At 54.3% G+C, this 16578-nt stretch overlaps 2 protein-coding genes across 5 annotated transcripts in view; one reads left to right on the top strand and one right to left on the bottom strand.

Annotated features, from left to right (window-relative positions):
* Positions 1-3551: 3551 nt before the first annotated feature.
* Positions 3552-7665, bottom strand: NKX1-2 (NK1 homeobox 2). The gene is made up of 2 exons (XM_080403173.1): positions 7099-7665; positions 3552-6129 (listed from the first exon to the last, which is right to left on the bottom strand). The coding sequence occupies exons 1-2, from the start codon at positions 7328-7330 to the stop codon at positions 5564-5566; spliced, it is 798 nt and encodes a 265-aa protein (XP_080259299.1). The 5' UTR covers positions 7331-7665; the 3' UTR covers positions 3552-5563.
* Positions 7666-13446: 5781 nt separating this feature from the next.
* Positions 13447-16578, top strand: part of LHPP (phospholysine phosphohistidine inorganic pyrophosphate phosphatase) — a 93305-nt gene continuing 90173 nt past the window's right edge. For 2 of the 4 annotated variants that reach the window (XR_013930565.1, XM_080403171.1), the window contains exon 1: positions 13810-14161. Coding sequence is in view for 2 of the 4 variants with exons in the window: in XM_080403171.1 (XP_080259297.1) it covers positions 14043-14161 (119 nt within the window). In the remaining 2 variants the exon portion in view is untranslated. Of the gene's footprint in view, positions 14162-16578 lie in introns of all 4 variants that reach the window. The other 2 variants (XM_080403172.1, XR_013930564.1) reach the window with 2 other exon arrangements.

Raw genomic sequence — 16578 nt, 5'->3', positions numbered from 1 at the left:
GAACATGGTATAGGCCTGGCAGGTTGCCAAAGGTAGTATCTATGATGTTTTATGAAATAAGGTAAACAAGAAAAAGGGTCTAGCTGTCAGACTGAGTATACCAAGACTAGGTTTGCACATAACCTGTTGTTGTAATATGTGTCATAGAAAATAATGTAGAATTAGATACCCACGCCTTTAAAAGGGACCCAGTCTGCTTCTTACATATCGTACAGAAAAACTGCTGGCTGGAACCCAGCGCACAGTAACCAATTTTGAAATGTTTGGTACGTTTCCTGCTCCAGGTCTTCCTAGCTGACACCTTCAGGAGTAAGAGCAAGGAGTTATAGTCCAGCAATAGCTATCTGGAGCCCACCAGGGAGCTGATAAAGGGAATAGCCAGAACAAACATAGTGTGGCCAGCAGGGCCAGGGCAGCGCCCGTCCCCCTGCGCTGGGCACTGGCCAGGCCACCCCTCGAAGCCGGGCTCAGCTCTGGGCCCCTCACTCCCAGACAGACCCTGAGGGGCCGCAGCGTGTCCAGAGCCGGGCAGGGGGCTGGGGAGGGGGCTGGGGCACAGGGCTGGTGGGCAGCGGCTGGGGGAGCTGGGGGGGCTCAGCCTGCAGAAAAGGGGGCTCAGGGGGCCCTGATCGCTCTCAGCTCCCTGGCAGGGGCTGTGGGCAGGGGGGGTCGGTCTCTGCTCCCAGGGAACCAGCCACAGGACAAGAGGGAACGGCCTCGAGTTGCGCCAGGGGAGGGTTAGGTTGGGTGCCAGGGAAAGTTCTTCTTCACCAAAAGGGTGGGCAAGCCCTGGCACAGGCTGCCCAGGGAGCTGGTGGGGTCACCAGCCCTGGAGGTGCCTAAAAGGTGTGTAGGTGTGGCAGTTAGGGACACGGTTAGCGGTGGGCTGGGCAGTGCTGGGTTAACAGTTGTACTTGGTGATCCCAGGGGTCTTTTCCAACCCAAATGATTCTATGGTTCTATGTTTGCGTCTCCTGTGCATTGGCCATTTCACACAACACAGGTGTATCTGAGTGTGGATGGCCAAGAGCACATCTGCCAAAAGACATTTGCTATGTACATCTCAACATAAATAAAACCTGTGCTGCCATCAGGAGGTAGGACTTACATGTTCCACGGTGACAAAAAAATATCAGTGGTCATGTTTCTTCTGAAGGAACTGTTCTGCCAGAAGCAGGGAACAGCAACGTCACTGAGCTCAGTCTCTGCCTGCTCCTTGTCTTGGGTCATCCCTGACCCTCTCTACACGGCCCTACTTTGAATCATTTAGGTTGGAAAAGTCTGCCACAAAACCATTTCTCTAAGCACTACCTCTACGAATTTTTTAAACACCTCCAGGGCTGGTGACCCCACCAGCTCCCTGGGCAGCCTGTGCCAGGGCTTGCCCACCCTTTTGGTGAAGAAGAACTTTCCCTGCACCCAACCTAACCCTCCCCTGGCGCAACTCGAGGCCATTCCCTCTTGTCCTGTGGCTGGTTCCCTGGGAGCAGAGACCGACCCCCCCTGCCCACAGCCCCTGCCAGGGAGCTGAGAGCGATCAGGGCCCCCCGAGCCCCCTTTTCTGCAGGCTGAGCCCCCCCAGCTCCCCCAGCCGCTGCCCACCAGCCCTGTGCCCCAGCTCCCTCCCCAGCCCCCTGCCCGGCTCTGGACACGCTGCGGCCCCTCAGGGTCTGTCTGGGAGTGAGGGGCCCAGAGCTGAGCCCGGCTTCGAGGGGCGGCCTGGCCAGTGCCCAGCGCAGGGGGACGGGCGCTGCAAAGTAAAATCCACAGGTGGAAACCAGGGGATCCTATCCCCAGCTCAGTAAGCTGTGCGTCGGTGGGACGCAGCTTATTACAGACGTTCTGGCAAATTATGAAAAAGGAAGAGATCACCAGGAAGGAAATAGAGTTCAGTTTAATTTTCCAGTCCTCTATTACACAACAAACCATATTGGTTTTCTTCATGAAAAACGCTTGCTCACTGACATTTCAATAAATATATTTATATTTTGTTTCTCAATGCATTTAATTGTCCAGTGTATTCTTCAGACTTTGCAAACCCAACGGTGTGAGTTGTTTCATTTTTTTCTTAAGTAGAGATCTGAAAGTCCAGTTAAACTGACATTTCTAACTTTTCCCAAACTGTGATGTCACGGTGTTCCCCCATGTACTTCTTTCATTATTAGCTTAAATGAAGTTGATTTCCAAAGTGCTTTTGTGGTTCTTGGACCATTAATATTGCCTGTGCAGAGAGAAGGTATGAAACAAGAGTGAAATTTTTGTCTAGTGATTAACACTGTATGAGCCAAAAGCTTTCCCTTTCTACAGCTGAAGCACAGCATATGCTCTCTTGCTGTCCAATGAAGCACCAAGAAGATGCCATTGCTGGAGGTGAGATTTCAAGCCTAGTACCCTAGCTGCCGTGTTATGTTCTAGAATAAAACCAAAAAGAGTATAAGCAAAGCTCTATCCAGGCTTGCGTGACCTAGAAGTTGCCGGTAGTTTGGGCAGTCTGAAACACAGCTGATGATGCCTGCTCACCGCAGACACTGCTACTACAGACGGTATGGTAGGAATGAGGGAGGCTACTAACTTTCCTGTACTCTGTGGAGCATTTGAATTCAAAACTTTTAATTTAATAGAAATGCATATTTTGCCTTTTACACATGGGACTTACGTGTGATCCCCTTTAACATCTATACTCAGCTGTGAGTAAAGTCAATTTTTGTCTATGCCTGAAAATACTGCACAAATCTGTATTCAGAATTGTTAGAGATAATGGATACTCAGTGGGGCATTTCCAAAAGCGTTACCAGAGCAAACAGCATAATCTGGACAACGCAGTGTTTGATGGCAATTGCTGTTTCCGGGACTGCTTTTAATTACAGCTGTAATAAGTGGCCAGTCACCACATCCCTAACTAGAAGCCAAAGAGATCACCCACCCAAGCAGCTGCCCCCTCAGCAAAGCAGGAGGGGAAGGGTCTATCTGAGGGGCTTGGAAGCGTTTAGCCAGAAACGCTTTGGTGGCCTGGGATCAGTGCCAGAAAATATGCAGTCCCATTGCTATGCATCGCCTTTCCAATGCTGTGCAGAGGTGCAAGTCACGCAAAGTGGGAACCATGACCAGTATCTTCTCTGGAATTAACTGTAAAACATTTTTGTGAATCTGGGCTATACAAGTTGACTAAAAGCGGTGGAAAAAAGGGCTGCCATTTCTTGCATAGGAATGAAGTATTCAGATTTCCTATAAAGCTAACATCGTTTTGCCAAAGGCAAAATTGCTGGCAAACCACAGAGCCTAGAAAACATTTATGAACAGCAAAACCACATCTCAAAGGAGGAGACAATTTATAGTATTTGTGTTATTTTGATTCGTAACGTTCCCTGTTTTTTGCTACGATTTACACTTCTTAAGGAATAGAACTAATCACAGGACAAATGACAGCGCACAAGTCTTTTTTTTCCACCAGAAGTTTCAGTACAGTGCAGGTGACCAACCATTTCGTGCTCTGGGAACATCTTAAAAGTGACAGCCAAATGAAATTAAGAACCGTTTTTTCATGCACAGTGATGCCAATCACATGTAGGAGACCACAAATAGTCAAGAGGATTTAGGTCTGGTTAGTCCTAACTTGTGGCAGGGAAAATGGACTAGACAAGCCTGGTAGAACGTCTTTCTCTCTCTGTGGGGCTTGAGCTCTTAATTGGCTACAGGCAGCCAGAAATGGACAGCTGGTTTGCTAGCAGTGTTGCATCCCGATGGCTCAGACACCTGGGACTGCTGATTCAATGCCCAGAAAACACAGCAGCTCAGGATGTATGCTGTGTGGTTGTAACAACCCTGTCTTTTCCAACTCTAACTTAAGTCAAATCAGAGTTAAAAAGTTACTTTAATTAACCTGCAAGTAAATAAATTGATACAGTACTTATGAATTCCAAAACCATGACCCTAGGCGAACCTGATGTTTTGTTCATAGCTACACAAGTAATCGAGGCGACACCGAACACCTCCTCTTCAAGTGCGGAAGACAACGGCAGGCAATTTCAGTTAGCCTGCCTGCCAGAAGCTGTTCTCTAAGCCTGGCCTTTAGAGTTTCACACCTCGCTCCCTGCAAAACTGGAAGTCAGGAAGCCAATTTCTGCAAGAAAGGGGTGTCCGCGAAGCCCCTCCTCGCAGCCCGCCTGGAGGAGGTGGGGTACCACCAGCAGTCAATGCATGCGGCCCCAGGGCACTGTCTCCATACAACACCCAGTGGGGAACTGGTCCACAAAGCAAACGCTGCTTTGTCCAAATACAATTAAAAACAATTAAACATGGTATAATTTAAAAAAACCGTTTTATTTAGACAAACACAAGAAGAGCTAGATAGGATTTATGACTTAAGCTTTTTGGTTGGAGAGCCAATGTATACTTTAAAGCATCATAAGAGACTGAGAGGACAACAGTCTTGAACAGTGTGTTGTAATAATTTGTAAAACTGCATGAGACAGATTTTTTTTAAACCAATTACTTCCCATCCGTTCAGGGACAGATAAGCCTCCAGCTAAAACTCCGTTTCATTCCGGTGCTTGTAACGATGAAGATGAAATGTGATTTTCCTTTCTAACAAATGCTCCAAAAAGCAAAAAAGAAAAAGCATGTGTTTCTCTGTTATGGAAAATAGGTCTCGGCATGCTGGAAATTCTGCATTTTACTTATTTTCTACCACAAGTGCCCCATTTTTAAAGAAATGAATAATGTAATCATTTTCTCTGATTTATGTTTTCTTTTCTGCCTCATTTGGCACTAATGCTGTATTATTACAAGAACAACTGTTCTCTGCAAAAAGAATGATCTTTAGACATCTCATCCAAAACCTCTGAAGTCACTGGGAATGAACTGAAAAGAAAGGCAGTGTACATTAGCAGCAACTGAACACTTTCCCACTGACTGGACAGATTTTCTACTCGTCGCCTGATGACACGGAGCTGCCGTTTCCTACACCTTCTCAGACAAAAAAGAGAAACTCTCTTCCAGGTGGGGTACCAAGTCCACGGCTTGCAGTTTTCAGGCCCAAAGTCAGAAACGATAACACAACGTAAGTCAAACAGGGCACAACCGAGTCCATGAGTGAATTCAGAGGATGTCTTCACCTGCGAGCATCCCTGGGATGTGACACTGCCACGTGCACCAGCAGCAGCACTGACGGCAGTAACGAGCTCTCCGCATCTGGGACATGTGCTGGCAAGCCAAATGGCAGCGAGGAGTGTTTTACAAACAGACTTGGAGAAGAATTTGCAAGGAATTAGCGTCAGGCATGTGTAAAGAGGGTTACTTTTCCCATCTCCAACACCTGTAATTACATCTCAAACGTGCTAATAAAATCCAGTGGTTACAGTGGCTTGGGGTGTGGGTTTTTTTTCCCCTCTGTGTCCAAGTATGGTACCTTACACATTCTGCTGTGACGCCTAGAAAAAAAATCAATTTCTTACACTTCACATGGCCATGCAACCAGCAGCAGTGAGGCCGCCGCGCCCCGCCTGGCTCCCGGGCGGCCCTGCCGGCTCGGCCCCGCCGCCCGGCGCCCGGCTCCCGGCCCGGCTCAGAGGTGCGGGGCGTAGAAGGGGCCGAGGTACGCGGGGCCGAGGAAGGGCGCGAAGGCGCCGCCGCCCAGCGCGAAGGGGGCGGCCGGCGGGCCGAGGGCGTTGGCGGCGGCGTACGCAGGGAAAGTCTGGAAGGGCAGAGCGCCGGGGCCCGGCGGGCTGGGGCTGCCGCCGCCCGCTGCCGCCGCGGGGGACGCGGCGGGGGCCGCCCCATCGGCGCCCGGGTGCTGCTTCTTCCACTTGGTGCGGCGGTTCTGGAACCAGATCTTCACCTGCGTCTCGGTGAGGCTGAGGGAGAGCGCCAGGCTGAGGCGCTCGCAGACCGACAGGTACCGCGTGGCCCGGAACTTGTTCTCCAGGGCCACCAGCTGCTCGTAGGTGAAGGCCGTCCGCGCCCGCCGCGGCTTGCCGCACCCCGCCTCGGCCCGCCGCCGCCGGGCGCCCCGCGGCGAGCCCGCCTCCTCGGGAGCGGCCGGGCGGGCCCCGGCCCCGGCCCCGGGCGGGCCCTCCTCGTCGCGCTCCTGCCCCGCTGCCTCCGCGCCGCTCTCCGCCGGGGAGTGCGCATCTAGGCGAGATGGCGGCGCTCGTCAGGGCGCCTCGGGGGGCGGCCGCGCACCCTCCTCCCGCCCCCCACCCCGCGCCCAGCCGCCTCTCCCCCGGCACCCCCCACCCGCCAGCGCGATAAAACAAGGGCAATCGTTAAAATAAAATAACGAGGAGGAAAAAAAACCACCCTAAACAACCGCCCGCCCGCCGTGCGGGAGCCCCTCCGCGCTCCCCGCTGTGCCATCGCGTCTGCGGCGGGGAGGGGGGAGGCGTCGGTACGGATTTCTTACCAATTAAAAAAGAAGTTATTAAAGTCCCCTTCTGAAGCGAAATAAATCCCCTCCCCCCTCCCCATCCCCGCGCTAATGGAGTTTCAGATTTGCGAGGGCCAGATCGATAGATGTCATCTATTAAAGGTAAGTTTTAATCGAACAGTATCAGGATCAGCCCGGGGGAAGGAGGTTTGAAGTGGGCACCTGCAAGCTGCGGGCAGGAGATAGGCGGGAGTCGGTAATAGGATATCGATCAACGGGAGCTAAGGCATCCTCCGGTGGGGACGGGCTGAGCAATTACCCAGCCGCCCGTCCCGCTGCCGGTCAGGGCCGGCCGGGGCAGCCCCGACCCCCACCCCGCCCCGGGGAAGGGCCGCCGTGCCGCGGGGAGAGCAGCCGCAGCCGGGGCCGGGATGCGGCGGCGGGATGCCCCGTCCTCCTCGGGCGGCGGCGGCTGGCCCCGCACGCCGGGAACCGGCGCGGGGGGGCGGGTAACGACACACCGAGAACTTTTCCCTTCGCATCATCGAGACTTAAAATCCAGCCCCAGCCCCCCTCCCTCCCTCCCTCCCCCCGCGCTGCCCGCTGCACCTTCCTGCGGGAGCCCCGCACGGGGAGCGCAGCCCGGGCTCGGGGGGCCGGGGGCCCCCGTCCGCCGGCGCCTCCACCTGCTCGCCCCGCCAGCGCCGGCCGGAGAAACTCGAGCGCGTTCCTACCATGTGCCTCTAGTTTATTCCTCCCGCTGCCGGGAGCAGCAGCGTCCTTTCCTACTTCAACTCTTCCCAAACTTTTCTCCCGCTCGCCCGAGCGGGGGCCGCTGCCCCAGCTCCCCGCGGCCGGTTCGCGTCTCCTGCTGAATTTCTGGGGATCCAGGATGTCTAAGATGGAGAAGGAGATTTTATGATGGATGGGGGCCGCCTTGGCCCCGCGGTCCGGGCATTCCGGCATCCCCCCCACCCTCCGCGCTTCCCGGAGACCTGCTGGCTCCCAGCGCGGAGCCGGCGGAGGGCTGCGCCGGGCGCGGAGCCGGCCGCCTCCCGACCCGCACGCCTGGGCGCTGGCGGCGCGGAGTGAGCGCCGGGGAGGAGGGTCGGCGGGGAGGGCGGAGGGGCCGGCGGCGGGGTGGGGGCAGAGGAGGGGGCAGAGCAGCCATTGGCACGCCGCCCCCGCGCCCCCTCCCCGTGGCTCCGCGGGGCGCAGCGGGCGCCTCCCTCCCACCCTCCGTCCCAGCCTCCCGGCGACCGGGCTTTCCCGCTACCTGCCCCGGACTGGGGGGGGGGGGGGGACGCACGACACGAGACGGACACACGGAGGGCGACACACCGCAGCGAGGTGGGCCGGGGGCGGCCAGGAGCTCCGGCACCAGAGCCGGGTCCGCCGCCGGTGCAAGGATGCGGCGGCACGTGGCAGCCCGCCGGCAGCTGCTGCCCCCCGGGGTCCGGAGACCCCCGGTGCCGCTGTGCCCCCGCTGGGCCACCTGCAGCCCCCTGGGCGGGCGGGGGTCGGGCGGGGGAAGCCGCCTGTCTCGGCGGGACGGCTCCCGCACCCCCCTGCGCTGCGCCCCGCGGGTCCTGGCTCGAAGCGCTCCCGCTGCCGGCGGCCGTTTCAGATGTGAAACTACGGCGGGGTCCGCGGGCGGAACGAGCAGCTTCTCATGCTGGGTCAGCCCGGGGCCAGTCTGGTTCAGACTCTGGGCCATGGGCTGCCCCCAGCTCCTGCAACTCACCCGTGGCATTCACGCCATTCCCAGTTAATAGGCAGGGAAACTGAGGCACGCCTGCTGTGGAGCAGTACCTGCCCCACCGAGCACTCTGATGAACCCTCCTTGCCTTGAGTGGTAACACTTTGTTGTCTGTTCGCACCTGGAACTGGGATAGAGTAGGCAACAGCGGGCCAAGCCTCTCCACCCTGTGCCAGTCCCATGACCATGACCACTTCTCGCCAGCAGCGCTTACAAGAAACCTGGTATCTCTACATCTGGTTCTGCTCAGGAGGATGCTTTTCCCTCTCAGCATTCCGGTGTTTGCTGGTGCCATGAATCAGGCTGAGGTGTAGATGTAGTATTTTTGGTCATAGGTTTGCCAAGCTGGAGAAGAAGGCTTTACAGTAGCATTGCCAGGAAAGGGGAACCTCAGTCCATCCCACTCCTACCAGTTTGATGCCAGTGCCAGCAAGAGATGCCCAGAGCCTGGAGAGGGATCACAGGGCAGCAGGAGAGCACCTGAAGAGCAGCACAAAGGAATTCCAGCCACCCCAGCCAGTAAGTCAGCTTCAGGGGGACCCCACGCAAATGCGAATGCACATAGCGTGGGGAATAAACAAGAGGAGCTAGAGACATGTGTGCGCCTGCAGGGCTACAATCTGACTGGCATCACGGAGAGGTGGTGGGATGGCTCCTTTGACTGGAGCGTTGGGATGGAAGGATACAGGCTCTTCAGGAAGGACAGTCAGGGCAGAGGAGGAGGGGGTGTCACCCTCTATGTCAACGACCAGCTGGAGTGCATGGAGCTCCACCTGGGGATGGATGAGAGCCCAGCAAGAGCTTATGGGTCAGGATTAAAGGGAGAGCAGGGGCAAGTGACATTATAGTGGGGGTCTGCTACGGGCTGTTTGACCAGGAGGACCAGGTGGATCAGGTCCTTTATAGACAGATAGGAGCAGCCTCACATTCACAAGCCCTAGTCCTCATGGGGGACTTCAACCACCCCGATATCTGTTGGGGGGGTAACACAGCAGGGTGTAAGCCATCCAGGAGGTTCCTGGAATGCGTTGTTGATAACTTCCTTCTCCAAGGGATAGAGGAGCCAATCAGGAGAGGTACTATGCTCGACCTTATTCTCACCAAGGAGCAGGTAGTGGGGAATGTGAAGCTCAAGAGGAGCCTTAGCTGCAGTGGCCATGAAATGGTGGAGTTCAAGGTCCTTAGGGCCGCGAGGAGGGCACACAGCAAGCTTGTTACCACAGAATTGGGGAGAGCAGACCTTGGCCTCTTCAGGGGTCTGCTTAGTATAGTACCATGAGATAAAGCCCTGGAGGGAAGAGAGGCCCAAGAAATCTGGTTCATATTCAAGGGTCACCTCCTCCAAGCTCAGGAGCGATGCATTCCTACAAAGAAAAAGTCCGGCAAAAAACACCAGGAGGCTTCCATGGATGAACAAGGAGCTCCTGGAAAAACTCAAACACAGAAAGGAAGTCTACAGAGGGTGGAAGCAAGGACAGGTACCCTGGGAGGAATGCAGAGAAATTGTCCAAGCAGCCAGCGATCAGGTTAGGAAAGCTAAAGTCCTGATAGAATTAAATCTGGCCAGAGACGTCAAGGGCAACAGCTAAAGCTTCTGTAGGCACATCGGTGATAAAAGAAGGCTAGGGAAAATGTGGGCCCTCTCCAGAAGAAAACAGGAGACCTAGTTACCCAGGATATGGCAAAGCTTGAGGTACTCAATGACTTTTTTGCCTCAGTCTTCACTGACAAGTGCTCCAGCCACACCGCCCAGGCTGCAGAAGGCAAAGGCAGGGACTGGGAGAATGAGGAACCACCCACCATAGGAGAAGATCAGGTTCAAGACCATCTAAGGAACCTGAAGATGCACAACTCCATGGGACCTGATGAGATGCATCTGCGGGTCCTGAGGGAACTGGCAGATGAAGTGGCTAAGCCACTATCCATCGTATTTCAGAAATCATGGCAATCCAGTCAAGTTCCCATGGACTGGAAAAGGGGAAACATAACCCCCATTTTTTTAAAAGCAAAATAAGGAAGACCTAGGGAACTACAGGCCAGTCAGTCTCACCTCTGTTCCTGGCAAGATCATGGAGTAGATCCTCCTGGAATCTGTGCTAAGGCACATGGAAAATAAGGTGACTGGTGACAGCCAACATGGCTTCACTAGGGGGAAATCATGCCTGACAAATCTGGTGGCCTTGTACAACAGGGTTACAGTGTTGGTGGATAAGGGAAGAGTGACTGATGTCATCTACCTGGACTTGTGCAAAGCATGTGACACTGTCCCACGTGACAGCTTCGTCTCTAAGCTGGAGAGATATGGATTTGACAGGTGGACCATTGAGTGGATAAGGAATTGGCTGGATAGTCACACTCAGAGAGTTGCAATCAATGGCTTAATGTCAAAGTGGGGACCGGTGACAAGTGGTGTTGCTTAGGGGTCAGTATTGGGACCAGTGCTGCTTAACATTTTTGTCAGCAACGTGGACAGTGGGATTGAGTGTACCCTCAGCAAGTTCATCCATGACACCAAGCTGTGTGGTGCGGGCGACACGCGGGAGGGAAGGGATGCCATCCAGGGGACCTGGACAGGCTTGAGAGCCCGGCCTCTGTGAACCTCATGAAGCGCAACAAGGCCAAGTGCAAGGTCCCGCACGTGGGTCAGGACAATCCCAAGCACAAATAATAGGCTGGGCAGAGAATGGATGAGAGCAGCCCCAAGGAGAAGGACTTGGGGGTGTTGGTGGATGAGAAGCTCCATGTGACCGAGCAATGTGCGCTCGCAGCCCAGAGAGCCCCCCGTGCCCTGGGCTGCATCCCCAGCAGCGTGGGTGGCCAGCAGGGCGGGGGAGGGGATTCTGCCCCTCTGCTCCGCTCCGGTGAGACCCCCCTGCAGCGCTGCGACCAGCTCTGGGGCCCCCAGCATGAGAAGGACACGGACCTGTTGGGGCGAGCCCAGAGGAGGCCACGGAGGTGGTCAGGGGGCTGGAGCCCCTCTGCTACGGAGCCGGGCTGGGAGAGCTGGGGTTGCTCAGCCTGGGGAGGAGAAGGCTCCGGGGAGACCTTAGAGCAGCTCCCAGCACCTACAGGGGCCGGCAAGAAGCTGGAGAGGGGCTTTGTACGTGGGCACGTGGTGACAGGCCAAGGGGGAATGGCCTTAAGCTGGGAGAGGGGAGATGCAGATGAGCTGTGAGGCAGAAATTGTTCCCCGTGAGGGCGGCGAGGCACTGGCCCAGGCTGCCCAGAGCAGCTGTGGGTGCCCCATCCCTGGCAGTGCTCAAGGCCAGGCTGGATGGGGCTGGGGGCAGCCTGGGATGGGGGGAGGGGGCCCTGCACAGGGCACGGGGTGGGACTGGGTGGGCTTTGAGGTCCCTTCCAACCCAACCCGTTCTCTGATTCTATGATTCATTCCTTGAAGTAAGGGGCACCCTTCAGCCAGAGGAGGCCAGGGAAGGCAGCCCTTGGTAGGAACCTGTTATTCCAACCTGCTTTTATTCCCAGGAAGAGGTGCAGACCACAGCCCTCTTCCTCTTGACTGGCATCTCAGCCTCAGCAGAATTGGGCTTTCTATTTGCAATTGCAAAGGCATAGGCCTTAAGATAATAGGAGAGCAAGAGATGAGATGAAGATGTGCAGGGTAATGTGGTTACAAGTAATTGTTACTGTTAATTATGTGGTGGCAGCATCCAAGAACCCGTTTGGCACTGGCCTCTGGTATGGGCTACCCCACACCAGCAGAAGAGAAAGGAGCTCAGTCCTGAGGAGTTCACACACTAAAGCTGCAGAAGGATAAATCTTAGTTTTAGGGATGTACCCTAAAAGTGGTAAAAAGTGCATAAAAGTGAAGGTGGTGGTGAACTGGAAAACAGTGGTGCGTGGTAGTTGATTATTGCTAATGTATTTCAGGTTCCTTGAGGTGCAGAAGAAGGAGAAGAAAGGGGAGAGGAGCAGCTGCAGCCACTGAACAGCTTGGTACAAAAGCGAGATCAAATAAAGAAAATGGGTATGAAGTCTTAGGGCAGATCCTATTAATGTTTTTGAAACAAGATTCTTTTTGTGGCATAACATTACTTTCAAACTATGTGGACAAACCGTAAGTATTGTTGTATGGTAAATAAGTGTATGGCTCAGTATTTTAAGAATGCTCAAAAGCCTTGGCAGGGCTAGGTATTTTTTTTGTGTTTGAAGGAAAAAAAATCTGATCTATGTGAAACTACAAATACTTCTGATTGATTTGTGTCTGCGGGAGCTGAGGAGGTAAATTGCAGCATTGAGATTAATTTGTGAGCTAGCAGACATCTTCAAGTATCATCCATGCATGCACACTGACCTACAGACATACATGCATGTGAAGAGGCACACATGAAAAAGCATAGGTTTGTGGATTAGTTTTAGCAGAGCGTTTGAAGTTGGTCCGTTTCCTAGCTCAAGCATTAAAATTCAGCCCGAGTTCTGTCTTTAAATTGCTTTGATGCTAGGTGGGTTTCAACCCTGACCTGTCCTGACGGCAAGTGATGGCTGTAACAAGCTGTGGATCAATATTCATAGCGGGTGTCCTGGACTGATAACATTATCCAAGACAATGTTCGCTATCGGTGGAGACAGCCGAGATACTGCGCCATTAGTAATGTTGTTTTAAATAACCTGATCCATTTCTGGATCTATTTAATGAATTTCACAGTTTAGATATTATCTTTAAGGAGAAGCCAGAGGCTATGGCAGAAGCGGTGATGCAAATCAATGCTGCCAAGGCTCCTCTGCTTTTCTTAAAACAAAGTGAACTATAATTCCACGACAACTCCTTAAATATTCTGGGAGTCGTGGCATGCTATTGATGGAATTAGCAATAAGAAAGCATTTGGGCTTTATCAAGGGAGAAAACAATGTTATCTGTAAAGCTAGAACACAGCTGATAAAGTCTTATCCATGATTGTAAAATGGAGGGGATTGGTTCAATTCTTTATATGATGAGCCAGGGTTTTTTTCTCTGTGGTCTGTATGAAGTGCTGGGCATGTAGAAGATACCGAGGCAGGGCATGGCCCCATCAGTGTTTCAGCTGAGCTGACATGGGTCCCGTCAGCCTTGTGCTGCTGCGTGGCTCAGTGCCAGGGTCCCCAAGGGCCAAACCCTGTCCTGCCTCAGTTTCCTCAGACCCGCAGAGGCGTGGGGGCGGTGTGGGCTGCCTGCGGGGTGTGTGGTGAACCCCGGCTCTGCGGTGGCTGCGGGAGCGGTGTGGGGATCTGCCATCGCACCGCTGTCCGTCCGGCCACGCTCCCGCGCCACGGGGAAGCGGCGGGATGGGTGGGAAGATGGATGCCAAGTGTCTCGTGCTTTGGGAAAGCCTGGCCCAAATCAAGGCTCCGGGTGCTGACGCGAAGGTATCGCTGAGGGTCTGGAGCCCTTCCAGAAATGACACAAGCAGTATAAATCCTGAAGAGAACACGGATGTTGCCTACGCTCTTGACAGCTTCTGGCTCAGGTGCCATGCGGGTTTCAGAGGATGGAAGTTTTTTTCCCCGGGGATGCCATGCCTGAGGGGGCTTATGGCGACACGGGGAGCAAGCCCCGGCCCTCGCAGACCCCCCGGGCCTGTCCCCGGCCCTCGCTGACCCGCCGGGCGCTCGTCCCCGGCCGGCCCCCTCGGCCGGCTGCTGGGGCGGGCAGCCCGGCTCGCCCCGCCTGAGGAGAGGAGCCGCGCTTCTGGGGCTGCCTGCAGCCGCCGGGCACTGCCGCGCTGCTGCTGCCGTCTCCTGGAAAAGCCAAACCTGGCCCGTGCGGCCTCAGGTGCCTTCTTAAAAAACCCCAAAATAAATTAATAAGTGCATGGAGAGGCGGCGCGGCGGCGGCGGAGCGAATCGCGCCGGGCGTGAGGCGCGGTCCCGCCCGCCCGCCTCAGACTCCATTTCCCGGCAGCCCCCGCGGCGCGGCGGGGGGAGATGGCGGCCTGGGCGCGGGCGGTGCGGGGGCTGCTGCTGGATGTCAGCGGCGTCCTCTACGACAGCGGCGGCGAGGGCGGCGGGGTGCCCATCGCCGGCTCGGTGGAGGCGGTGCGCAGGTGGGTGCCGGCGGCTCGGCTCGGCGCGGCGCGGCCCGGCCTGGGCCCCCCGCCGGGGGAGGAGGAGGCGGCCGGCGGCGTGAGGGGCCGCCCGGGGTGCGGGGGGGGCACCCCCGAGCATGGCGGTGCGGGCCGGGCGCGCCGAAACGCGCAGTGCGGGCCTGGCCTGGGCTTTGCAGCTGCACCCGAGGCCGAGCGGGGGTCGGGGTTTGCGACAGCCCCGGCTGTGGAGCCCCTCGGTTTGCTGTGTGAAGCTGAGCGGGACAGGGCAGCAAACGTGAACATTTTGGATCGCCTTGGTGGTTTTTAGGCTTTTTTAAGCTCTGAGTGTGTCCACTGAGCTTGTGGCTCCGCTGTCCCTGGGCTGATGGGGACAGGGGACAGGGGCCCGGAGCAGCGCGCAGGTGACATCCCGCTTGATTTTGTACTTGCTGTCGTCACTGCACGTGCGGCGGGAGCGGGCAATGGGTGGGAGATCTGGCACGTTCCCCCTGTAATAATTTAAAAAATATGGTCCATGCTGGCACGGTGCTGCTGTGCATTGGTTAGCTTTGCTGTCAGGTTAGCTGGGGCTTCTTGCACAGAACTTGCAATGCAGCAGAAATGGAGAATTTCGGGGGGGCAGTTAATGATTGCCCAGCTTGTAAGCGACTCAAAAGCAAAATACTGTTACGGCGAGTTACTTTCCAGTGCCCACAAGTAGTGAACTGCTTCCCTTTTAGCTGAGTAATGCAATCCAGTTAACACAAGCTGAGTGACCGCTGCTAAACAGACAGTGAGTTCATTAATTTAACTTAACTCACTTCGGTTAACTAGGTTGACTTGCCAGCGTGTTTGTATTGGCCCTGCTTGAGCAGAGGAGGATGGGACCAGGGAGAGCAATGTCTGCAAGGCCATTTTTATTTAAAGATAGATACTAGTTTGTGCGTTTGCCCTGCTGGAATAGGTCATGGGTTTCTTGAAGAGCCTTTTGGCTCTGCGTGATGTTTCACTAACCTGCTGCAGGATCCTTTCACGTGGCGAGTGCTGCTGTGTGTACCCCACTTGAAATGTTTTAAATATCTAAATACTGAACCTGTGTGAAACATTGACAGCCTCCTTGGCGAGCACCTCTGTGGCTTCTGTTTTCTGTGGCCACCCAACACGAACATACTTGTGGTGAGTGCTTTATCAAGCAGGGAAATAATGCAGGAAGAAATAATGAAATCACTACAGTTAATTGTATGAGGTTAGTTAAATACACGCCTAATTGTTGGTGGAACTGCCATGGAAAAGGCAAAACCAGAGAAGATCCAAATGTACTGGTGATAGAAGAAGGCTTTGCTGCTGCTTTGTTGGTTTTGTGTTTGTTTTTTAATTATATCTTTGTTTGTATTTCTTAATATATGTGTAACAGGCACATAAAGTGCCTTTGGATGAATTTTCTGTTTTTGTCTACAGGACGACTTTCCAGTGCTGTCAGAAAGCAGTGTTTGAAGCAAATTGAAAGCTTATTGAGGCTCTTGGCCCATTTGTGGTGCTCAGCTGGCCCCAGGCAGCCGGAGGGAGCCATGGGGGCTGAGAATGCTGACAGAAGAGCAGCGCGCCAAGGGAATTCGGTGAAACTAGGCAGAGAGAAAAGTTGCTTTTATAAAGACATTGTACTGAAATCCTGTGGCACGTGGGTTTTCCAAGGGATTGTGTTCCCGTTCCTTCATGTCCCCTTTACACAATATTTCACAGTGGTTTCTGTTCTCATGCCTTTCTGTAGCTGTGCTACAGACTCAGGACTCAAGAGGAACCCTAAGAGAAAAGGCTTGTAGCAAAATGAAGGCGTTTGGCTTTCTCTGTAAAGCAGCCTGTTTGCTGACTGCGAAGGGTCAGGCACTGCTGGGGTGGGCTCTGCCTGGATTACAGCTCCCTGGCTTTCCTTCTTGCCTTGCTCAAATCCTCCTGCTAATACTGCTTCCTGCTGAGGCTGATGCCCATGCCGGTCTGTTGGTGAAGGACAGTCTTCTCCTGCTCTCCATCTTCCAGGAGAACCTTACTACCCTCCTCTCATTTCTTGCCAATTGGTGCTTTCTGTGGGGACCATCACATATGCCAAGTTTGTGCAGTGCATAGCATGGGACAACCTGGATCACAGCTGAGGCCTCCAGACATGGACAAAGTGAACATAAATAACAACTATGTAATTACTGCTGGAGATCAGATCATTTATTTAAAAACCAGGACATATTCAATAAGGTCTCCATCACAGTTTACCAGATCCTTTTGGCATACTGTTTTTTTTCTTGTAGGTTTTTAAACTTTCTTTTTTTGTTGGGTTGCAGGCTGTTATTTATTAACTTTTGTCACTGCATCTGCTGAAACCTCCTTTATGGAGGCAATGTAAACTGCAATTTAACTGGTAGCAATATCAGAAATATGCCAATGAA

The sequence above is a fragment of the Falco punctatus genome, assembly GCF_963210335.1.
Source record: "Falco punctatus genome assembly, chromosome: 9".
NCBI classification, from domain to species: Eukaryota; Metazoa; Chordata; class Aves; order Falconiformes; family Falconidae; genus Falco; species Falco punctatus.
This window is presented reverse-complemented; position numbering and strand designations above follow the sequence as displayed.

Coding starts and splice junctions, on each gene's coding strand:
- NKX1-2 (XM_080403173.1), bottom strand. CDS start 7,330: ATGCCGGAATGCCCGGACCGCGGGGCCAAGGCGGCCCCCATCCATCAT. Junction 6,130..7,098: donor GAATAAACTAGAGGCACATG/GTAGGAACGCGC, acceptor CATCTCGCCTAG/ATGCGCACTCCCCGGCGGAG.